The 24,974-nt window shown below is 33.1% G+C and overlaps 1 protein-coding gene across 4 annotated transcripts in view; it reads right to left on the reverse strand.

Annotated features, from left to right (window-relative positions):
• Positions 1-24,974, reverse strand: part of LOC117177845 (dmX-like protein 2) — a 62,403-nt gene that overhangs the window by 23,263 nt on the left and 14,166 nt on the right. For all 4 annotated transcript variants that reach the window (XM_033368837.1, XM_033368834.1, XM_033368835.1 and 1 more), the window contains 13 exons: positions 19,869-20,001; positions 19,577-19,774; positions 19,300-19,481; positions 19,068-19,186; positions 16,218-16,311; positions 15,676-15,829; positions 9,502-15,337; positions 9,247-9,428; positions 7,795-8,389; positions 7,465-7,717; positions 6,013-6,217; positions 5,662-5,935; positions 5,405-5,578 (listed from right to left, as the gene is read on the reverse strand). In XM_033368837.1, the coding sequence (XP_033224728.1) occupies positions 5,405-5,578; positions 5,662-5,935; positions 6,013-6,217; positions 7,465-7,717; positions 7,795-8,389; positions 9,247-9,428; positions 9,502-15,337; positions 15,676-15,829; positions 16,218-16,311; positions 19,068-19,186; positions 19,300-19,481; positions 19,577-19,774; positions 19,869-20,001 (8,399 nt within the window). The remainder of the gene's footprint in view (positions 1-5,404; positions 5,579-5,661; positions 5,936-6,012; positions 6,218-7,464; positions 7,718-7,794; positions 8,390-9,246; positions 9,429-9,501; positions 15,338-15,675; positions 15,830-16,217; positions 16,312-19,067; positions 19,187-19,299; positions 19,482-19,576; positions 19,775-19,868; positions 20,002-24,974) is intronic.

A 24,974-nucleotide genomic window follows, 5' to 3' on the forward strand; every position in this document is an offset into this window, starting at 1 on the left:
GAGGGAGCTCTTCTTAATATTTTGACACCAAAATCATGTCGATACACCTTACCGACTGCGAGTAAAGCCACCCACGCTTTAACTTGACAGACTGTAAATCTGCATTTTTTAAAATCTTCTGCAGTTTAAAAATCTTCTTTATTCTCCTTTAATCTTCGCTATATTTCTAGAATTTTATGGTTTATTTTATTTTTTATTTTTTAATGTTACCAAATCAAAACATTTTGCTTTAAAATCTTCTACTCTTTTTCGAAATTTAAGGAAATATTTGATGTTTCAAAATCTTTTTGAATTTTTTCCTGAAGCTCATTTTTCAAACTAAGAAATCGAAAGAAATTGTTTTGGGAACCTAAAGAATTTATGTCATTATCCTGATTTTTTAAAAAATTCCTAAAATATCTTATAAACTTTCATTGTTTTTTAATCGTTTCAAAACTTCTACATATCTCTTAAATCTACTAAAATTTGTTCTAAAATTATATATTATAGCACGATGTTGCTTTAAGAACTTTTAAACCCTTTTTTTTTAATTTTATGAAATAATTTGAAACGTTTTGTAATCGTTTGTAATGATCTCTTAGAACTCACTATTAAACAATTGTTTGAAATTTTCCCATGAATCTAAACCATATATTTTTCCTTCTCTTGACGCCCTAAAAAATTAAGTTTATCTAAATTTAAATTAAATCCGAGAAAATGGAAATAAGTGTCTTAAAATCTTCCATATTTAAAAAAAAATAATTTTGAAATCTTTAAAATTTAAAATTATTATTTCAAAATGAAATATTAACTGCTTAAAATTTTCCCATAACTATTTTAAAAAATTTAATCTCAAAATCTTTCGAAATTATTAAGACGCTTCTATTGTTCTAATTCCTAAAATAAGTTTTTTAACTGATTTTATTTTACTTATCTATTCGAATATTAAAAAAAAAGATTACTCAGACGTAAAAAAAGAAAACATTTTTTTCTTCTTAAAAACTCTGTCATTTTAATATGGTAGCAAAATGTTAAGAAAAAATTATTGCACAACATAAAATACTTAATTTAAGAAAAAGTTATAATTAAATCTTCATCTAGTTCGATGTTGTGAAAAAATTAGTCATCTAACAATTAATTGATTTTTTTATAAATGATAACATAAAAGGATGTCATTAATTTCACTTCTCTATCATAATGTGAATAAATAAAATGTTGAAAAAAGGTTACATTTCATGTGTTATGTAATTCTTCATTTATTGGAGAATTATTGCAAAATTGTACAAATTTATGGCGAAAAATGGTACAGGAAACAGTATTTACACATTTTTCGTCTTAAGTTTGTGTAATTTTGAATTAATTCGTTTATTTTCTCCAGTTTTAATTCATGCAACACATTCAAATAATATACACATTTACGTGCACGAACTCTTGGATACGCTTTAGTTTGCCACCTACTTGTAGATTGCGCTAGTGTCGCTATAAGTGGTCAAACGCGCCCACGAGAGTCGACCCAGTCTGAAGTTAGTCAACAAAATTATAACGACTCAAAGTCTTAAAAAATAAATCGACGGCAATTTGGAGTTACAGTGACAGACACGCAATTCAAAAGCCTTCGAACTCCATTCAACAGAAGTGAATGGATTTTTGTTTCCTGGGAGTATCGTCTAAATAGGTCCGGACACCCTCCGATCTATCAAGCTAGCACCTCTACAAACGAAATTCCCAAGTTTCTTTGTATGAGAAGTTTAGGCTTTATTGTCGATTTTTTGGTTCCACTATTTTTTGTGAAAGTTCAGATATCGAGTGGAGATGCTGACTTAAATTCAGAAGGAACAAGGAATCCCAGAATATTAGGCTCATTTTGGGCTCTCGAATGCACAAAAAAATCTTCAAACTACCCCCACATTTCAAAAAATACCCCCCGTTTAAAAAAAATTTAAAGCACAAAATGACCAGATTTTGGGCTTATTTTGGACTCTCGAATGCACCACATCAAAATTCAAAAAAACCACCCCTATGTAAAAAAACATCAACCCATTAGTAAACATTTAAACCTTGATGTTGGCATTTTTGAAGAGCCCAAAAATCAGAGAATCCATTTGCACCGTAAAATTCGAAAAATATCAGAGACTCTAGTAACACTGTAATATTCCGAATAAGATTATTGTTGGACAAAATCATGTTTGATTGTTTACAACGGACTGTTTTTTAACGTTAAGTGTTGGGGACTAAAAACCGGAGTAAATATTTTCGAGGAACCCAAAAATCAAAGACTCCATTTACACTGGTTAATTCTCAAAAAGATTTTGTTTTAATAAAGTCATATCTACGTGGTAGAGAAGGGTTGATGAGCATTTGCTAGCTTCAATGGAGTCTGCGATTTTTGGGCTCCTCGAAAATAGCCACTCCGATTTATGGGTTCCAACACTTAAAGGCTCAAATTAACTCCTCTCTACTACGTTTATATGACTTTGTCAAAAAATAATCTTTTTGCGAAATTAACAGTTCTCAAGGGAGTCTCCGGTTTTTGAGATCCTCGAAAATATTTACTCCGATTTTTAGTCTCCAACACTTCACGTTAAAAAACAGTCCCTTGTTAACAATCAAACATGATTTTGTCCAACAATAATCTTATTCGGAATATTACAGTGTTACTAGAATCTCTGATATTTTTCGAATGTTACGGTGCAAATGGAGTCTCCGATTTTTGGGCTCTTCAAAAATGCCTACATCAAGGTTTAAGTTTTTACTAATGGGTTGGTGTTTTTGTACATAATGGCGTTCTTTCTGACTTTTTGTGTCGTGCATTCGAGACACTAAAATAAGCCCAAAATCTGGTGCATTTTGTTTTTTCCGAATTTGAGTTTTCACATAGGGGGTAATTTTATTTTTAGTAGGGGTGGTTTTTGGAAATTGGTTGTCCGTGCGTTCAAGAGCCCAAAAAAGCCCAAAATTCTGACCTGTTTGATTTTCTTTTAATCTTTATATAGTGGAGGTACTGGCTTCATTCAAGTCAGCACCTCCACTCGAAATATGTTAATATTTATAATTATGTTTGAATTGAAATGCTAGAAATTCGACGAAAGTAAAAAATCTCGATAGTAACAACAACTTACTGATAAGCAAAGTAACGATTCTATTTTCCATAGATAGAAGCGTTTGCCGCAAACGTTCGCTTGACTTCCCGCAAGCATTCTGATTCTTGAATATTGTCGGTTTGGCGTGATGTAAATCGGAAAACAATAACACCAGGTACACAAGATTGGTGGCAGGATCGCAAAACTTTTTGACTTAAATAAGGGAACAGCCCCCACCACGAGAACCCCCGAACCTGTGTATATGACCGTAACCACAAAGAAAGCAGATCTATTCCTTAAATGACCGTTCAACCTTCCTAATCGCCTGACCAATACCCCTAACTGCCAAACCTAAATTGTGCGAAATTTCCACGTATAGCGGCGTTTCTCGCACGTGGTCCTACTTCAACATGAAATCTAACGGGGAAAATATATATATAAATGTAAACATTTAGCAAGTTTAAAGATGATTCAATTCGAAAACGTAACTCAACGTAATTTTCAGAAATAAATATATTAAGTGTGAAAAATATACATATTTTTGGGTCCCTAAAAGACTGAAAGGTATATATTACATATTTGCTTTTTTATGAACATATTAAATTCAGCAATAATGCAATACATTAATTTATTTATCGCATTATTACGCTTAGCTTTATTGCTATTTTCAAAGCGATAAAATATATTGTATTTTCACACCAATTTTGAATCAATATTTTAAAAAATATTGATTATAGATCATGTAGACAAAAAATTAATATCACAATTATTAATACATTCCCCTGGTTAAAAAACCTAACTTCAAAAATAAATTGTGAATTAAGTATTATATAAAGCTCTAAGATTCCTTTTATAATAAAATAAAATTATATAAATGTATTATGCCCAGTTTTCTTGCCTTTTTCAAAGAATAATAAGTATCGCGCCTTTTTGTAACCATGGTATCAAATAGCTTTCCTACAATAAGCAGCAATAAAAAAATCGCATTCAAAGTACATTTAATTTTATACTAATTATTTTAAATAAGATTTTAACCCTTAGCTTGACACTGCGCTTTTTTATATTTCTTAAATAGAATGTGACAGTTGAAAAATATACATTAATTGTTTGACGTAAAATATTCTACTGAAAAATTCGCCTACCAGTCTGAGGATTATTTAGAAATAATTTCAGAATTCTAAGCTTCCAGCTATACTTTAGGAATAAGTAGTATAAAAAAAACCATTATAGGCATATAATTATTTTCCTATAACTTTTTCACGATTATAGGACTCCTTATAAAAATAATTATTTGATTAATTATAGGAGAAATTATAGGAAAATAATTTTGGAAACAAATATTAAAATACTGAAATAATTATTGTAAAAGTATAAGATACTCATAGCTTTTAAGTTTCATTATACCCACATTGTTAAACAGAACTTCTTTAAATATGTGTATTTTTATGGATTTTTGTGAGTAGTTCAAAATAAATGATTAATTTACACATTCTTCTAATTTTTGCAAGAATTATTTTAATATTATTAATTTTTGTATTATATAATTATTTTCCTACAATTTTGCCTATAACTGTTCCAATCATTATTCCTATAATTGCACATTTTTTTAGGAAATTCATTATAGGTCTAAAATGATTTTCCACAACAATAAAAAATTTGAAAACCAGATGTAAAAGTTTTATTTGTGTTTCTTTTCAATTATTTACTCATTTTTAAACCAAAAGGCATCCCGAACGAAAAGGAATTTAAGTAAAGAATAAATATAATCACCAGATGAGGAACAGTCAGAGCCGGGGAACAACAGCTATTTTTAGGTTAAAATTCGGACCTTTCAATTAAAGCAATTATAATTGAAAATTGTATCGGGAAGAAAATGTTCCTCGCAAACAAGCTGGCAAACTGTTACTAAAAAATCTTCCCTATTTATTGCTTTCTGATATTCAGCAACTGAATTTTGAGGCACTTTGAAGAAAATAGATTTTTTCACGGTTATCACGACTCGAGTGGTAGCCGAATTGACAGTCTGGAGCAATGCACTTTACCATATTCTTCTTTTTCTTGACCCGCTCAATTTTCACACTTATTTTCACTTGAATCCATCGTTTTAGATGTTTGTACTTTTTTAAACATTTTAGGCTCACATTATATAAAATATGATATAAATATGTTTTAAAGAAAATTGTTCATTTAGTGGCATGTAAAGTATGGGCGCACGCGAGAAGCGCCGCCATGCGGCGAAATTTCGCGCATAGAAACTCATCGCAATAAGGACCGACACTTTTCTAGTCGAAACACAGAGTGTCGGATAGGGCTGGTAGTAAGTAGACAAAATAAATATACTTTACCTGTATGACTAGAAAACTAGTAGGCTGAACTGGTTCTGGATCAGGTTGCTTGTTCAGGTTGATCAAATCGAATTCGCATTCATCTTCCAGCCACGAGGGAAGCTCCAGAAGCAACGAGATGTCCATTTCCTGTACCTCGCGTGGAGTTGCCAAGGCCATCAGTCCTGCGTTTACCTATTTCAAGAGATTGGAAAATTATTTGAGTATTAAACTCGAATTAGGCTTAAACTTGACTCAGATGCTCAAATATCACTAACCTGATTTAAACAAAAGGCACTAATGCTATCTTGCTCCTTATGAATAATCCTAACAGGCTCGGGAAGACTAGTCGTGCCACTGTCGCTACCCTTATCTTCTCCAGTTCCCGATCCTCGAGTATAATTGTCCATTCCACCTTGATTGGAGTCTAATATCGTCGAGAGTGACCTCCTTTTACCGAATACTGACCTAATAAATATATCCTGCACAGCCTCTTGTCTCACTAAATAACACCATAAACGATTTGCAGGTGCTGTTGCAGATAATCGAGTGCTATAAAAAAAAAGTAAACAGTAAAAACCACTTCTTTCACATGAATCTCTTATTTATATAGTCGAAGATTTAATTACTTGAAAGGCGTGTTGCCTTTTTCCAAAAGAGATCGATACTTGTGTATCGCAGGCTTTCCAGGCGTTGGTATTGGATCTGGGGCACAGCCAGGTATGAAATTCGCTGATGGTGGACCTTTTGAGTCAAGTTCTTCTCTTAAAGATTCTTGCCACCGAGCTACGATCCCCAGGGTTCCGTGAATAAGTGGACTACACACTGGTAATTCTATAAAATTAAATACAACTTTAAAAATTTCGAAAAAAAGCCTGATTTCTCCTTGACCCATTTTTTGTTTTTCCTGGCCATTAATATTCAAAGACCAGCATTTTGATCTTGTAACATTTTTTAAAATAAAATCTTTGATAAACGAAAAAAAAACAATTTCAGATTAAAATTTAAATTCGATTGACATTATTACTTCAATAAAAAAATACAAAATTTCACAAAATACATGAATTTTCAAACAAGTAGTTGAATTTAAAAATAAAAAAAGATACATTAAACCAATAGAAAAGTTCACTTTTCATTTAAAAAATGCAACTTCCAGAAAAAAAAGAGTTTTCAACAAAATAGTCAGATCTTCAAAAACAAATGTTCATTAAAATTTTTGAACTTTCAAGCCAAATGACGATTTTTCTGTAAAAGAGTTGAATTTTGATGATGAATCTTCAAAAACAACAAAATTATTTTTTAACAAAGTGGATCTATCTTCAATCAAGTTGCTCAATTTTCAAAAGAAAAAGATACATTTTTAGCACATAATGGAATAGTGGAAATTTCAATAAAAAATATTGTTATTTTTAATCAATACAGTTTGATTTAATTAAAAAATACGAATTTTCAACAAAAAAGTCGAATTTTCTATCAAAAAGGATGAGTTTCTGAATTTTCAACCAAATAATAAAATTGGTAACTAAAAATATAATCGTCAGATGGAAGCAACTGCGAAAAAATGCAAATAGAAGGCAAATAAATTACTAACAAAAACATTACATCAGGGTGACTGCAAAAATGCATTTCCAAAATTTGCTAATTTTTCTCTGACCATCAATATTCAAAGACCAGAATCTTAAGCTTGATTTATAAAAGTGACAAAAAAGGCCTATTGATTATCGCAAAGAATTTTAGAAAAGAAACGCAAGCGTAAGTAAGATAAAAATAGTTAAAGTCATACTTGTTTAGAAATAAAACGTACAATTATTTTTAGTTATTCATTTTTTTAATAAAAAATTTTTTTACCATAGAATCTTTTATCAACAGAATAAAAAATTTCAAATTAAAATTGAAGATTTTGAAATTTATTACCCTTAAAAGTTATTTAAAGTGCCTCTTATAGAAAGTCCCTGACTTTCCCTGTCCAATCAAATTCCCTGATTTCCGCGTTTTCCCTGGCCTACGACCATCCTGATTGAAAACCATTGTTTGTAAGAAAGACTCTACTTTTACAAACGATCAAAGTAAATTCAAAATACCTTGCAACTCTATTCCTGCGACATTTAAAAAGTCCTGCATCTGTTGCTGCAGAATCCTAACAATGGCTGATCTCAGAATACACCAGCTATAAGAATTTGGATTCGAATGCTCGGTATTATCCTTTGGTTTACTCTTTGGTTTTGCGTTCGTGTCGAATACATCTTCCTCCTCTTCCTCAGAATCGAGATCCGAAACCGCAGAATCAGAAGAATCATAATCGATTTCATCCGCGTATTCCATCTCAATCCTCGGCTGTAAATACATAAGCGGTTATGAATAACGAAAAAGAGTAATACGCAAGAATTTGATCAATGTCTTTATGAACCAACCTTTATAAGAAAATATGAAATCATGCTCATCTGGGGCGAAACAAATTGTTCCCTGTAGGTTGGCTTATCCTCCTTCATACTTGGCTGTTGACCCGTAAACTGACCCAAAAGCTTCATATTTAGCTTCACTCGCTGTTTTGTCAACGAAGTCATAGTGCTCCAGACTCCACTGCCTGTTTGAATTTCACTAATGCTCTCTGTTCGTTCAACGACTGGTGTTCCAGAACTTTGTCCTCCAGTGCTTGCAACTCGCAGTAATTTCTTGACACCTCCTCCGAAAAGAGTCGACCATGTGCTGTTATCGAAATGTTGACCTACAAGTCTGTAGAGAATGTGACAGTCGCAGCTTGACAAAGCGTAGACGAACAGACTCATATAACAAGCCACGAATGCCTCGGCGAGTAGTATATTTAGTTTCGGAGTATCCTCGTCCTTTTCACGAGCCAAAAGTGCACGCAGACTAGTCACACCTGGCCATTTTGTAGGAGAAGTTGTGATGACGACTCCATCGTCTGTTGAATATCGTCGGTGGTGCCTACTCGACGCTACTAAGTGACCTCCTGAGAAGGATTCTACCTCCGAGGAAGCAGGGAAGCTGTTTCAATTAAAACGCGGATGGTTTAAATGACAATGCTAATATCTCGACAGACATTTCACGAAAACAAATAAAACCAGGAATCGCTGGGTTCAGTCATTCAATTTTAGGTGAAAAAGGAGATTTAATTTATTATTAAAAACTTGAAATTTAAGAAATTAAATCCAACCATCAAATTTTGACAATATGCTCTTATGTATGTTCTTTCGAATTTAAAAAAATAAATAAATACAGAGAAAAGCAAAATAAGGCAACCTCCAAATCCACATCCTTCTTTTTTCCGGTCTTCTTTTATTTTGTTTAAAACAATTAAATTTTTTTTTAATTTGACTAACATTTCGGTGTTTGTTTGACCGTAATTCGACAACCTTTTAAAGACCATAAAAACAAATTTTTTAAAAGCCAAAAGCCATGATGAAAACAGGATGTCCTGGGTCGGGATTTCAGCAAGTAACATTAGAAAATTTGTTTGAATTTGAAAAAATTGGAATTTTCAAATCTAAAACCGATTAGAAGATATTCTACAAGCGGAAAAAAATTTCAGACCAGAATAAAAATTCGGAAAACCAATCATCTTAATTGCTGAATGATTTGCTCGCTGTCGATGTCCTTCAAGTCAACAGAAGTAAGGAAATAAATCGCTAAGCAAACACTTGCAATTTATATCACCGGAGACAATCTTTTTATGAACGCGTCTCGCTTCCTCACGTCTTACATTTCTGTTTACTATTCTTGAAAAATGAATCAAAACTTTGTGATAAAGGGTAATAATTCTCAATTTTGAGTAGGAAAAAAGGAATTAGGTAAAAAAGGAGACGGACTAATTCCTGAATAAAACGAAAAAAATATTAACTGACCTGTCGAATTGTTGATGTTTCATAACAAAAGTATCCGAATCACAAAGTGACTGATAAATGCAGGCACTGAGAGCCACAGCAAGATCTCTCATGATGAAGACTTCACAGTAATGAGTATTTCTGTGAGGCATTGGTGTGTTGATTAACTCGACCAAGGTTTGAAGCATGTCATGAGTCAAAGACTGGGAGAAAAATGAGATTGTCATCATATACTTGAAACACCACTCCAATTTACTGAATCTAACCCAAACTCACCTGTAAATGTCTAACTGGATCAGCAATCACTGTCTTATTACAAGCCACACTTGCACTCAGTAAGGGTAGAGTCGTCGGGAATGGAAGTGGACTCAACAACTGTTGTTGCGTCTTCTCCTGTTGCAATTCCTGAAGTAACAGAAGCAACTCCATCCTCACAGATGCCAATCCACCTCCAGAAGCTCCATGCAAGGAGCAATACGATAAAAGAGTCCTGAGTAAAGTTTCGTTAGCTTTGAGCCACTTTTTCCTTTTCGCCGCCCTTTGTACTTTCGCCTCAAAGTCGAGTTTCTCAGCCAATAAAATTTCATGTAAAGTCGGTTGCTCTCCAGCTCTATAAGGTGGTATATCATCGACCATGAATCCTTCGTATTCCGAAACATTATTCGGATCTCCATCATTATTGCTGTAATTACAAAGCTGTTTCAACGCATCGACTTCTCTTTCAAGCCAGACGTAAAGCTGATATCGCAACTGTCCGCCATCAACTTCAAAGCCTGTAGCTAAGGTGGACAATTCTTCCATCAGAATCTTGAGACAGGCGACAAATTTCAACTGTTGAGCCATTATGTCCAGCTGTCCATTTTTAAATTCCTCTTCTTTTTCCTTGTCAACATCAGGTTTCTTATCCTTATTGTCCAAGTTCATGCTCAAGGGAGGACTCTCCCCATCTTCGTTTTCTTCCGGATCATCCCAATTCAAGACTAATTCATCACTGTCTCGAGCGACTGGCTGTGACCAATCTAACGTTTCAGATTCTTGAGCCGCAGGTGCTGGATTCGGTGCGCACCAGCTTATAATTCCAGTGTCTATCTGGGAATCTTGAGTCCTAGACTTAATCGGACTGTTCAGGAGACTCGGAGAATCTTCGCAGTTTGCGTCCATGACTTTGCTAGGTAATTTGGATAAAACCTCCAAGGCGAGAGCTGGACAACCTGCCTTGAAGTGAGCATGAGCTGTCGTGAAGTATAGTTGTCTTTCAAGAGGAGTAATGCTATCTTCAAGCATGAGCTGTTTATCAGGTTGCCCTTTCGTTTCTGTGCCATAACTGAATCCTGCGATGACGACAGAGTGGCCCTTCTTTCTATCTTGAGCCGTGGAAGCAATATACTGTCTAATGAGCAGAGGATGTGTCCGGAGGTAGACATAAAAGTTGAAGACATTCGGGTTAGCTGTCGAGCCCTCAGGCTTTTCACACTCGTCATTATACTGTGGGTGCATTGTTCCCACGTTGGTCAACAACAAGGTGTTCAGTGAACCAGAATGGTCCTTGAGAATCCACAAGGCCATACTTCGGAGAAATGGATCTGGGTGTGCTCTGATCATGTCCTGATTGCTCCCATCTTTATCACATCCAAGAATTTCTTCGTGCAAGAGTCTCTTCAGGTTCGGAGAAGTCGTGTCATCTTCGTAGAGCCTCGCAATCACCATTGCCAACTGAATGTCGTTCAGCTTATTTAGACATACGTCGATAGCGTCCTTCAAGGCTCCAGCTAGCAAAAAGAAGGCAGCGGCATGTTCGAATCTCTGTTTGCCCAAGAGGGCAAATGCATTTTTCAGAGCAGCCTTACGCCATCGATCTTCTACGAAGTTGTTTGCGAAGAAGGCCGTCATCCTATCGTCTCTTTGATTTCTGAAAAGACCCCAGACCAGATTCTTCTTTTTCATTGCGAGGTAGTAAATTGCAGCATCAAGTGGATCTTGCTTTTGTTGGAAGGCAGCTTTAGCAACCTTCTCGATACATTTTTTCAAAACTGCATTGCTTTTGATCCACCATCCGACGCCCAGTTCTTTCAAAATGGACCACTTCGGTTGACCTTTCGCATAAGAGGGAATCAATGCCAATAGTTCTTCTTCAGATTCAGAGTGGAAGGCCCATACAAGGTTGTTTGTGGCGACTCCTATTTTCTGGAATTGTGCTCTTTGCGCCAAAGGCAAGCAGCGAATCAGATAATTGTAATGCTTCATCGCGAGCAGGAAGCGCAGACCACAATCATCTAAAGAATCCGTAGAGACAGCTTCGCCATCGGGAATCCCTGTTAAGTTCTCCTTTGCAATTGCATTCTTCGCAGCATCAATCGCAAAGCGTTCAGCAAAGTCGACATTACAAGTCGAAACGGTATCAGCGAGAGCGAGAAGATGCATTTGATCGAGACTTGAGAGCCCAGGCAGATGTGTGTGAGTTAGAAGACGTGATAATAATCTACCTTGACGTGGGCCAAAATGAGATATGCCTTGCCTTTCAGGAACTGAAGACCTCCTGTCTTTCTGACGAGAGGAGTCGTAGTCATCATCCAACATATCATCCAATGAATCTCCTTCGTCTACGTTCCCATCAAACAACTCGTTATAATCCTGTTTGTCTTCCTTCTGCTGAATTATCGTATTCGTTTCTTTATCAGCTATCAACAGCGTCCACAATGGCAGGGGAGAAATGGAAGTAATCTCTGCATAGTCCAGGGTCAGTTCTTCAGGAATGTGAGTTGTGGAGCCTCTGGGTTCTAGGGGAGAAGTCGTGCCAACATAGCTGACAGACATTGTCCTTGATCTTGACCATCCACTTCGTTGTTTCATTAAGGTCTCATCATCTGCTCTTATCGAACAAGAACTAGCAATGCACCTCACTAAGTGGGCGAGAATCGACTTTACCCATCTGATCTTTCCAGAATTCAACAACTCCATCAGCTGTTTCGGATGATACTGAGGAAGAACTGGACATGCTATTCTCGAAGCCTCAAAGAGCCCATAATCCGGCATGTAGTCGTAGCTTGTACTGTCATTTTGCATTCCTCGTTTCTTTTTCGCATCCATCATTGTCAAATTTATGCTACTGACTCTGGAAAGATGTGGCATGGAGGAGACGTTAGCTAGCCTTCTTTGTGAAGTTTCATTAGCTAAAGTTCGCAGATCTTCATCTCTTAAATTCCGGCTTGCCTGGAACTCGTCGGATTCCTGATGCTGAAGTCCAGAATGGAAACAGTCATTTTTGGGATTTGGTTTCCATTGAGAATAGACATGCATTTCGGAATCCATTCCAACGACCATTATACCATCCCTCACCCAGGATATCTGCATAGGCAAGGGTGGTAAGCCGTCTGCAGTTGTTAACTCAATTTTCCTCAACTTCATCCAGCGGATTTCGTCCACGAACTGTGGTTGCGCCAACGAAGAAGTTTTTCTTAAAATAGGCCTGTTAGTGCCCTGGGATTCTTTCATGGCCTTCATATTTGCTTGTGCAAGATCCGAGCAAACTGGAGTGAACAGCATGATCTTCGAACCAACCCCAACAGTCAAAATATGCGAGCCGTCTTCCTTCGAAACCCAGTCAAGTTGAACTAAATGCTTCTGCGTGAGGGGACAAGTGTTGCCATTTTCAATGATTGACTTTCTCAAAGACTGAAGAGTGCTGAAGGACGGAACTGCAAGCAATCCTGCATTTGCTTTCGTACTGTCTCCATTCTCTCCATTCCTGGGTGCCCTCACATCTTCATGACTAAGCGTTTGCAAAACCTGAGTCAGTCTTTGTTTTTTCTGCAAAAATCTGCTATCATAGAGGTAACTCAAATCCAAATGCTGATCCACCTGAATTCTCGGTAGATGAATATTCTTCAAGTGGATAGTGTCCTCCAGAATCCACTCGCTGCCACCAGTGCTTTCGCACTCGTATATCGCCACGCAGAGGTTCACGTACCTAGAATCAGGGTCGCTTTTTGTCGGACGGGTAAACGACTTTCCATACTTGTAGGCACAGGCGATTCTCCCACTATAAGCTGCGCTGATATTTAAAGGCTGGCCTGTGATGTCAATTGTAGATTCTTTATCCTTTCGAATCATCTCCCACTCACACCATTCATAACTGAGCTGGTTATCCTCTCCATTTTTAGTCACCTTGCACTTCCAAAATCTCACTGTACTATCACTACAAGCCGTGACGACAATATATGGCGCAAAACAAGCTGGATAGATAGAAGAACTACTCAGATGTCCAGCGGCTGGTGCCGCGTGGACCACTTCCACTCCCTCAGGCAATGGCAACTCTTGCGTGCACACTTTTGTTGTCGTTATCAAAACATGACTATTTTGATGGCGCCGATGAGCAAAGGCTGCATCATAATCTGCCTGGCTCTCGCGTCTGCTTCTATTTCCACTTTGACTAGGTCTTCGAGATCTTCTCCCATCCGCATGACTGTATCTTCCTGGCATTCCCTCGTCGTCCTCATCCTGGACTAATTGAGAATCAGGAACGTACATCATCGATCCTGATAATCCATTAGATTCGGGCTGAGATGCGATAACTAGTCGCCACATGTGCACCGTCGTTCCCTTCTGCGTTCTTTCTAAAACGACGATGTAAAATGGTTCCTCGAATATCGAAGACTGTTGGAGATCAACCATCGCGTCTAATGTCGACTCCATAAGACCCAAATCATTCGCAGAAGTATCGACGCCAGGAAGTTTCTCATCACTGCGTTCTCCAGTGATCAATTGTTCCTGAAAGACATGGAGAAACTGGGTGTTCTGCCAATCATGAGTCGCATCAGCGATGGCGTCGAGTTGAATTACACACCCGGGTCTGGCAGTCGATTGTTGAGAGACTATCTTGATTCTGTCGTGAATCGAGTGACGAATTCCATCATCTGAGGAAATGTCGGTTGACAAACTAGCCATCGAATCCATCATTCTACTCCTCCTTTCACTTATCGAAACTTCCGCTAACAATGTTCTTGCATCAATAACGGCTTGATAAACTCGGAGAGACTCTCCATCACTTGCTACGAAACAGGCGCTTGGAGAATTGGATAAGTTCCCTAATGTTGTACTAGGTAGAAGTGTCGGAATCCAGGCCACGTTGCTGAATGCAGAAATCTGTGGAGAATTGATGCGGGCTAGTTCGGAGACTCCTCCACTTTTTGACAAAGGACCCACGGCGTCGACTCGCCAGAGGATTAATTCACTACAGAATCCAGTTGCAGACATTATATCTTTATTGCCCATGTCGCTCTTGTTAATCATCGTATCTATCGATTCTGCATCGTCTTTATGACCTCCGGCAGACGGGACATCTGGAAGAGCGACGTTGTGATGTGATGTTGTTACGAGCAACGGTAAAACAGGATGACATGTAATGTCATTAACACGGAATCGATGTCCTGAGGCTCTGCATGCGTGACCAATGCTGAGTACCTGAGAGAACTTACTTTTATCTGCAAAGGTCAGCTGCCAGAGATTTAAAGTTCCATTCTCGTGCTTGGAAACCATCGAAACAATTGGACTAGGCTGAGTTAACATGTCGTGAACACTTTCTTGAGTAGGTTTTCCGTTTTCTGTGGTTCCACTTTCCTGAGCAGTTCCATTCTGAGTGTCTGATTGGTTCTGTACATTTTTGATCAACTCTTGACCAGCTTTGGAAGTTAAAGTAGACTGCTCTTCGTCCTGTTCTAAGAGACTAGGCAAGGGTGTCGTGATTTCGTTTGTCTCTGACGGTTTTGCTGCAGATTTAACGACCTCACGGATACTTAGTAATGGGCCTCCGGTATTATGCGAGTACATGGAGACGTTGTGGCTCATTGTGGAGGCGTCGCCTAGAGGGAAAGCGTTGGGAATTCGTGTAGAGAATGAAATTTGTGCTTGGCGAAAGGATCCTGGGTGGTATTCGTCCAGCCACTCGATGTGCCAGATGAGAAAGGATCCATCGATTGGATGGATTGAGAATAAAAGGTCTGGGTTGTGATGCCAGTCGCGGAGTAAAGTTTCAATTTTTGTGTCCAGGGAATCTGGTGCGTGATTCATTGAGGAAGTCGCATCTGTTGCTATCGAATTAATAGATGTAGTATTGCTGCAAGAAAATGGAAATTATGAGTTCTTCTCTCCCAGGGATAAACGAAGATTGTCTGCTATTGATAAGTTAATGGAATGGCTGTTGTTCAGTGTGCAATTTAGTGAGTGGACGTTACGTTTTCTTGATCTACTGATCATTAAATTATTAGGAAGAGCTTTACTTGTCTTTTTGTCTACTACTATATATAATCATAAATTATATAAATATAATAATTATAAATCCTTAATTTTATCATTTCTTCGTACATACCAAGGCAGGTAGTACTAACGATCTAGTTTGTGTTTTAAGGGATGAGGGACATCGAAACCAATACATAACAGCTTAGAGTTGTTTACCTAAGGCTTTGGTGAGAGTGGGCACTGTGAGGAAGGCTAGGATGAGACGATGTTGTATGTGCTGTATGATGTTCATCACTACTGTGTTCCTCTTGACTCATCGCCCGCCCACCAACGTTTGCTTTTTGACTGGATTGGTGTCTCGTGCCCTTCTCTGTAGGTCGCATCATACCATAACAGGATAAGATGCTGCCTAATAAACCATATTTCTACCCAACAACCATGCAGCATGCAGTAAATCACCTAAACTTATCGCTAAATGAAGCCTTTCATTTATATACTTTAAAAGCATACTCTAAAAACAACCGAATTGTTAGTTTACGTTTTTAAAGTTTCCTTTTAAAACTAAAGGGTGTATCCTGAATAATTTACTTTTCTTTAACAAAATATTAATCATCATTTATGAAACTCATTTAAATAGGCTTCTAATACATAATATTGAAGACGTGAGAGTTAATCAAACAAGAGCTTAAAATCGGTGCACTTTAAAACTAGACAGATTATATGCAGTCTATGAAAGCAATTAGAAATTTGAAACTTACTTGGTGTTTGCTCATCTTCTGAATCGTGCTCTGTATGATCCCCTTCATGGTTCTGCATACCTTCTTCTTTTTCTACCACCTTCCTTGTGAGATCCTATAGACAAGATTATAAATTGTACATGCTTCACAGTGAGCATTAGGAATATTTTAGGAGTAATAGGGGACTCCTAAAAGTACAAAAGTTACAATAAATACACAAAGTTGTATGCGATTTCTGGAGTTCAATAAAACTTTAAACAACCAGCAAACAATGCCTTACTGTTCTTATTTTACATCTTTTATAATTATTGATGTTATGCAAATTAAATGAGATGCCAATTTTTTTTCGCCTCTTCACAAAAATTTCTTAATGAAACGACGGATTTCTGGTTTCTTAATATTTTCAGACAAATGGCATTAAAAATACTGTAATTCTTTATTATGATTTTGTCTCTAAAATATTCAATTTTCTCATTATAATTACGGCATTTTTAAGTTTTAATTTATAAGAAAGGATTCGTTAATATACTGGAAAAATTCCTATTCAATCGATAATTTAATAAATCCGAGAATAAATTGTTCTCACTTTTGTTGATAGTAAATTATGACTCAGTTATAATGAATAATGAATTTCTACGGATTGAAAATTTCGAAAATATTTGAAAATAATAATAAAGTCAAAAGATTTTAAAGATTTTAAGAAATGTCTACATATTTCAAATGATTTCAACATAGTTAAAGAGATCTCAAAGATTCCACAATTATTTAGACCATTTCTATTTTTATACAAAGAAAAAGATATATTAGAACAGGAAATTCTTAAAATTATGGTTTGTTTTCTAAAATATTCAATTCGTTTATTGTACTCTGGTTTTCACTCGTCAATAATAAATCATCATAGATTTTATAAAAATACATTTTTATAATAGAAAGTTAGAATTTTGTAAACAGGAATGAAATATTTTAAAATATTGAAAATTCCAAAAGAATTCACAAAGTTTTCAATGATTTCAGGAAGAAAAGCACATAAGACTTCAAGAATGATTAAACCATCGAGCCTTTTCAACGACTTTCATATAAAATAGCGGCATTTTTAAAGACTTTTAGGGGTCAAAAATAATAATGGGGGGCAGCAGACTTCACATCACGAAATGAACACGAAATAAGTGAAATAGAGTTATTTTCCACGAAAATAGGGAAATAATAAAGGAATACATTATTTTAAATAAAGGTACAGGCCACAATGAATTCGATATGAAACACTTTAAGTTTCTAAGTTTTTAGGTCAAATTATATTGCATTTTCAACAAAATAGTTAAATTTCCAACCAAAAAATATGGATTTTCTACCAAAGGTATGAATTTTCAACATAAAAAGATACATTTTTAAACAAATAGTTATATTTTTCAACTACAAAGATTAATTTTCAACCAAACAGTTGAATTTTTAATCAGATGAACTTTGAACGAAAAAAGATAAATTTTCAAACAAAAATAAAACACATTTTCCACAAAATAGTCCATTTTCAATCAAAGAGGCGAATCTTCAATTAGGAAAATGAATTTTTAACTAAGTAGTTCATCTTTCAACCAAGTAGTTGCAAATTTGACAAAAATATGGCTATTTATCAAAATAGTTGCATTTTCATCAAAATATTAAAATTTCAACAAAACAGTTGAAATTTTTACTTTTTTTTTAAAAGATAAATTTCTAGTCCAAAAACAAGAATTTCTAACAAAAGAGTTGCGTTTTTGCTGTGAAAAGTTAAATTTTTTAGAAAACAATTGACTTTTAAGCACAAAAAGATACGCTTTCAACCAAATATTATATTGAAGAAAAAAAATCAACCAACCAGTTACACTTAAAACTAAATAATTAAATTTTCAACAAGAAAGATGAATTTTTAACACGATAATAAAATTCTCAACCAGAAGGATTAATTGTCAACCATACAATACATTTGTAACCAAAAAGGTTCATCATTCAATCAATAAGATTAAAGTTGACGAAAAAGACGAATTTTCAACAAAATACATGAACTTTTTAACCAAAAACGTGAATTTTTACTTAGTAACGGTCAATTTTCAACCAAAAATCTAATAGTTACATACATATTGAATTAAAATAATAATTCTCAACAAAAGAAGAACGAATTTCAAACCAAATTAATTAATTTTAAACCAAGGAGATACATTTGCAACTAGAATGATGAATCTTCAACAAAAAACATTAATTTTTAAGAAAAATAGTTCAACACTCAACCAAGAAGTTGAATTTTCAATGAAAAAGATTATTCTTTAACCAAGAAAATTAATATTCTAAAAAAAATAGAATTTCAAATAAAATACATGAATTTTGGAACAAACTGTTGACCATTCAACTTAAAAATATCCATTTTTAAACCGAATAGTTGCATTTTCAACCAAATATAAACATTTCCCACCAAACAATTGATTCTTTTAACTAAAAAAAAGATAAATTTTTAACAAAATAGTTAAATTTTCAATCAAAAGGATAAATCTTCAACTAAAACAATGATTTTTTCACAAAGTAGTTTAACTTTTAACCAAGCAATTGAAATTTTGATAAAAAATATGACAGTTTAACAAAATAGTTGAATTTTCAATAAAACGTTTGAATTTTCGTCCAAACAATAAAGTTTTTAATCAAAAGAGATCAATTATGAACCAAAAATATAATAGTATACTTTTCAACCGAAAAGAATAAACTTTCAACCAAAAATAGTTTTTCTTTTTGGGTTCTATTCATTCAAAGTTCGCACTTGAGCGAAAACACGAGAAAAAAAAAGACAATATTATTGAATCTGGTGACGTATTTGTGCAGTCCTTTGAATGTAAATAAAGAACGAACCTGCAAGATGCTTTCAGCCTGCATCGTAAAATGCATTTCCTTATTATTCAACCAGTGCAAGATGAAATTCGGTTCTCTATCCGGATCGCCAGTAATTAAACTTGGAACAAGTGGAATATCTGTAAAATACGTTAATACTTCGTTTCAACTTTTAAGTTTAGGTTTACCAGGGTTGATATATCCCAATTAACTTTTGAGAAATATAAAAGTAGAATCCTTCCAATTATTTCACCTGTTTCTGCATTGATACTAGCTGCCAGATGAAAATGCATGCCGGGATAGTGACCGGAACTTTGATAATTGTTGTGAAAGTCGTGGACTGAATAAGTTGATGGCAGTGTCGGAAGAGTTGGTGCAGTGTGACCCGCCTGGTGCTGTTGTTGCTTCGCGTGACGCCGAATGTGGAAACACGTTCTGCAGATATTAAAAAATGTACCCGAATTCACACCGGTTTGAAATAGTTAAGTTTTAAGATTCATCAGGTTTACAAGACAGATAGAAAAACGTACTTCATGTGTTTGAGACGTTGCATAAATCTGTGTTTATGCATACTATGGTGGCGATGCTTCCCATGATGTCCATGTCTATCAGTTCCTTCGAATTGACTCATATTAGCTAAACCTTCAATCTCCGGTGGAATCGTTTCTGTCCAAACGCGACAAATATTATCACGACAGGAAGTAACTAACATGTTTGAAACTGATCCCCTGTTTAGACAAATACAATGGTATAATTAGTTTCTTTTAATTTGCGCCTGATTCGTGTTCTTTGTATTTATTTATCTTTAAATTATTTTCATACTTCGGCATGTATTTGCTTGTTTTCCGCCAAGAAATGTGAGTTACTGCCCGAGGATGAGCAACGTAAACGAAACTGTAACTGTCATTAACTGGTTGGCTAAACGTCGAATGGTCAACGCTTTTTGATGGGAACACTGGAAATAAGTATGCAAAATAATAAATTTGTATCGGATCCTTTTACCTTTTGATCCTGATAAGAAGGAACCATTTAAAAAGAACGACACATTGCCAAGGAGTGGGGGAGAGTTAACTGGTTTTATAATTATTTGGGACGTGGGGATGGGGGGTTGCGCAGAACGTGACATCACACATGGGACATATAAATATGAATTATAACAATCTTTTTCTTAATTAAAACAATCCATATTATAACAATTTCTTGAAATGCTAGAAGAAATGAAAATTAGTGATTTGATGTTAAATGTAAAGCATCTGAGTACAGACTTCACACTCTTTCCCCTACTTCTCTCTTTAAAATTGTTTAAAAACCTTTATTTAGGAAACATTCCCTTTTTCTCGTTTTTTTCCCGCGTAAATACGAACTGAATTAATAGAATACAATAAGAAAATCAAACTGTTTTTCATTGAAAGATCATTATTTTTTGCTTAAAAGTCTACTATTAACTTTTTGTTCATAAATCATCTCTTTTTGCTAAAAATGCTACTATTTGGTTAGAGTTGAAAATTTTGTTGAAAACTCGATTTTTCTGTTAAAATTAATTGTTTAAACTGAACATTTTATCTACTTTATTTTCGGTTGAAAATTGATCGTTTTTAGTTCAAAATTCGCCTATTTTTCATTGACAATTCATCTTTTTTAGTTGGAAATTCAACTACTCGTTTGACAGTCGAAATACTTTGTTTTGTTGGTTAAAGATTAAAATATTTTGTTAAGCAAACTTTTTCATCAAAAATTTAATTATTCCTTTATTGGTTGAAAATGGATTGTTTTTAGTTAAAATTCAAGAAACTCATGGAAAATACATGTATTTTGTTGTTAATTCGTCTTTGTTTTTTATAATTAATTATCTAAATTGAAAATTTAACTGATCGACTGAAATTTAAACTAATTCATTAAAAATTAATTTTATTAGTTAAAGGTCCATCTCTTTAATTGAAAATTTAACTATTTTGTTGAAAATTGTTGTTTTTTGTTGTCGAAAATTAATTTTTCATAACAAAATTTAATAATTTCATTGTTGGTGGAAAATGTATCGTTTTTAATTAAATTTTTTTGTGTTGAAAATGAATTCTTTATTTAACAATTCCATTATTGGATGAATATTGATCGATTTTTGTTAAAACTTCAACACTATAGTTGAAAATTGATGTATTGTGTTGTAAATTAGTCTTTGTGGTAGAAAATTAATCTTCTTCTTTAAAAATTGAACTGCTTGCTTGAAAAATTAACTACTTTGATAAAAATTCATTTTATTAGTCGACGATCATACGACTTGGTTGAAACGTTAAGTATTATGTTGAAAATACAACTGTTTTGTAGAAAATTCTTCTCTTTGCGTTACAAATTCTATTATTTTCGTAGAAAATTCAATTATTTGGTTAAAAATACAGTTTTAGGTAGAAAATTCACCAATTAATCCGTTTTGGTTAAGCATTTGAATATTTTGATGAAAACTGATCTTTTGGTTGAAATATGAACCAGTGTCTCCAGAACTTGGGATTTTTCAGCCCCCACCACTCTCCCATCTGGGAGCGACGCATTCAAACGTAGTGTGTCGGTGAGTCGGCTCTGTTAAATGCTGCGAAGCCCAGCCTCGTGTAAAGCCGAAAATGCACGAGCAGGAATCCGAGCTCTCCCGACCTCACGAATGAGGATCTAGCTGCTCCTCGAATTTATTCAGGTTTTGAAATCCCGAGTTACCTTAGAACCATTAGACTTATTGCGAAGAAGCAAATATAATTGACTTTATGTAAATGGATATAGGAGACAAGACTTCTGGGTCTAAAATGTTTCAAATTTAGTGCTGCATGCCATAGTCATATTTTTAGTAAATAATGGATTTTTAACAAATAAATAACAATTTTTCGACAAAATAGTTAAATTTTCAACCCAAGAAATTACTTTAAAAAATAAATTTTGAACTTAAACATTGTAGTTTATACTGAAATTTGCAGTTGAAAAAATTAATTTTTAAACCCAAATACATGCGATTTTATCAACAAAAGAAATTAATTTTCATCTAAAACAAATTAATTTTTAAAGAAGAATAATTCACCAACAAAGAAGCTAAATTTATAACTAAAAAGACAATTGTTCAAAAAAAAAAGGTCAACAAAATTGTTCAATTTTCATCTATAGAAACGAATTTTTTAACTAAAAAAATAAGTAATAAGTAAAGTAATAACCAATAACTTTCTACCGAAAACAGAATTTCAAAATTTTCAAAATCAATTTTAAAACAGAACCATTTTTGTTAACAAAATAGATTAATTTTCAACGAAAAACGGTTAAATTATCAGTTTAAAAAATCACTTTACAACCAACAATTTTTCAGCAAAATAGTTTATTTTCCAAAAAATAGATGAACTTTTAAACATTTTATACCAAAATAAAAGAAGTTTCAACAAAAAATGCATTTTTATCCAAAGAAATGAATTCTCGATTAAAATAGATGAATTTTTAAACAAGAAAAATAATTTTCTACCAAAAAAGAAGAATTTTTGACTGAGAAAGTTCAGTTTCCAACCTAAAAAAATCCAACCAAAAATGATACAATTAAATTTTTAGTATAAGAAAATGTTTTTTCAACAACAAAAAAATCGAATTTTCAACAAAACAGTTAAATTATCAACCAAAATTGTTATTTAAAAAATTTTTAATTTTAAAATAGTTTCATTTTCGATGGAAGAAATTAATTTGAAACTGAAAATTGTATTTGAAAAAAACATACAATCGAATTTACAACAGAATAGTTCAATTTTTAAACATATAGTTACATTTTAATTCAAAACATTATTTTTCAACCAAAAATGGAATGGAATGAATTCCGAGAGAAAATTAAAATCGTTTGAAAATTTTCAATAATTTTTATTTACAAAAATGTACTTTAAAAAAAATCAAAAGGATTTTGAAACACTTCAAAATATTTCATAAAATTTAAAAGAGTGTAGAAGATTTAAAAGCAAAATGTTTCAATTTAATAGGATTAAAAAGTTTTAAAAAACGTAAATAAACCAGTAAATTCAAGAAATATTTAGAAGAATGGAAGAGATTCAAATCTAATTTTAGACTTAAATTTTTTAGAAATGTAGATTTTCAAAGATTTCGAAAAAATAAACTTTAGAAGCTTTAAGGGAATTCAGAAAGATTTCAAGGAGATAAAATTATTTTTCTTAGAATTCCTTGTGAAAAATTTAAAAGATTATGAGTCAATTTTTTCACATCTTGAATTAAGAAACATAATTCTTATTAGGCCTTCTTGTGCAATTTTGTTACACATTTTTTTTAATTATATGCTACTTTAAAAATCTACTTTCAAATTTGAGAAAGTTTAAGAGATATTCAGAAATTTTGAAAGGATTCAAATAAAATTAAAACTTGTAAAGATTTTTCAAGAATTTTGTAAGTTTTCACGAAAATGAAAAAAATTATTTTAGGTTCCTAGAAATTATTAAAATAAAATTTTATTTCGAAAAATTAATTTTAGGTGATTATTTTAAAGCATTTCAAAACATTCAAAAACACGTCAAAAATTGTCAAAGTATCTGAAAGATTTTAAAGGCAATTTTTTTTTAATTTTGCAAAATAAAAAATCAGGAAAAATTTGAATAATTTTGAAAGATTAGGAGACCAGACAAGATTAGAAAAAAAAGAATTATTTTACTATGTAACGTGTGAACATTTTTAATAATTTTTTATTTTTTAAAATGTGCTTTAAAAGAAAATTAAAGAAGATTTTTAAACACATCAAACAATTTCCTAAAATTTCGAAAAAGAGTGTAAAACGTTTTAAAATCAACATTTGTTAATTCGATAACATTACAAATTTTTTAAAAGTGCAAATAATCGAAAATATTCAATAAATATTGAGTAGAATTGATGAGATTAAAAAATAATTTAAAGTTCAGAGGAGTTTTAGAAAGGTAGGATAAACTGATTTTAAAAACTGAAAAACCTAAAAATTCCTGTAGAAGAATAAGAAAGATGCGCCTGGAAATTGTGTATAATTATCAGTCTTTAAAATTAAAATCCGAATGATATTTTAAAAAATTACTTTCAGCACATTTCTTCTCAAGCAGAATCCCCGATTTTAATCGCAAGAGGTTCAATTATTTCGAATCAGAATAAGTAATTACATAAATTTTGAAAATTCAAGAAAGATAACTTGGAATAAGTACAATGAGATTTAAAAAAAGTTTATTTTAATTATACATGAAATTAGTTGAATTATTTCTAAAAATATGGAAACATTAAAAATTGTAGTATTTAAATACACTTAACATTTCAGACTTTTATATTAAATTTTGATAAGATATAATAGATACGTATGTAAAATGAAAAAATAATAATAAAAGTCGATAAACGAATAATTTTTTTGGAATGAATTCTGACAGAAAATTGAAAAAAGATTACAAAACATTTTTTATTATTTCCTAAAATGTCTAAAAAGTACGTAAAATATTTTGAAGCAAAATTTTATAATTTTTCCATATTACTTAACTTTAGAAAAATTAAGGAACATAATTCTTTCAAATTTCAGTAAGTTTTAGAGATATTCAAAAATTTTGAAACGATTCGAAAATAATGAAAACTTCCAAAGATTTTTAAAGGAATAATTAACATCATTTTTTATTTCCAACAAATAATCTGAAAAGATTATGTTTAAACATTTCAAAATATTGCAAAAGATTTCAAATATTCTCAAAGCACCTGAAAAACTTTGGAGGCATTTTTTGTAATTATGCAAAATTAAAAAAAAACCAGGAAAAATTTAAATAATTTTTAAAGATTAGAGATTGAAAGGTCTGACAAGATTAGAAAAACAGAATTATTTTTCTAATAATCGTGTGAAAGTTTTTAAGAATTTTTTATTTAAAAAATTGCACTTTAAACAAAATTCAAACAAATTTTTAAACGCATCGAACG

The sequence above is a fragment of the Belonocnema kinseyi genome, chromosome 8 (genome assembly GCF_010883055.1).
Source record: "Belonocnema kinseyi isolate 2016_QV_RU_SX_M_011 chromosome 8, B_treatae_v1, whole genome shotgun sequence".
NCBI classification, from domain to species: Eukaryota; Metazoa; Arthropoda; class Insecta; order Hymenoptera; family Cynipidae; genus Belonocnema; species Belonocnema kinseyi.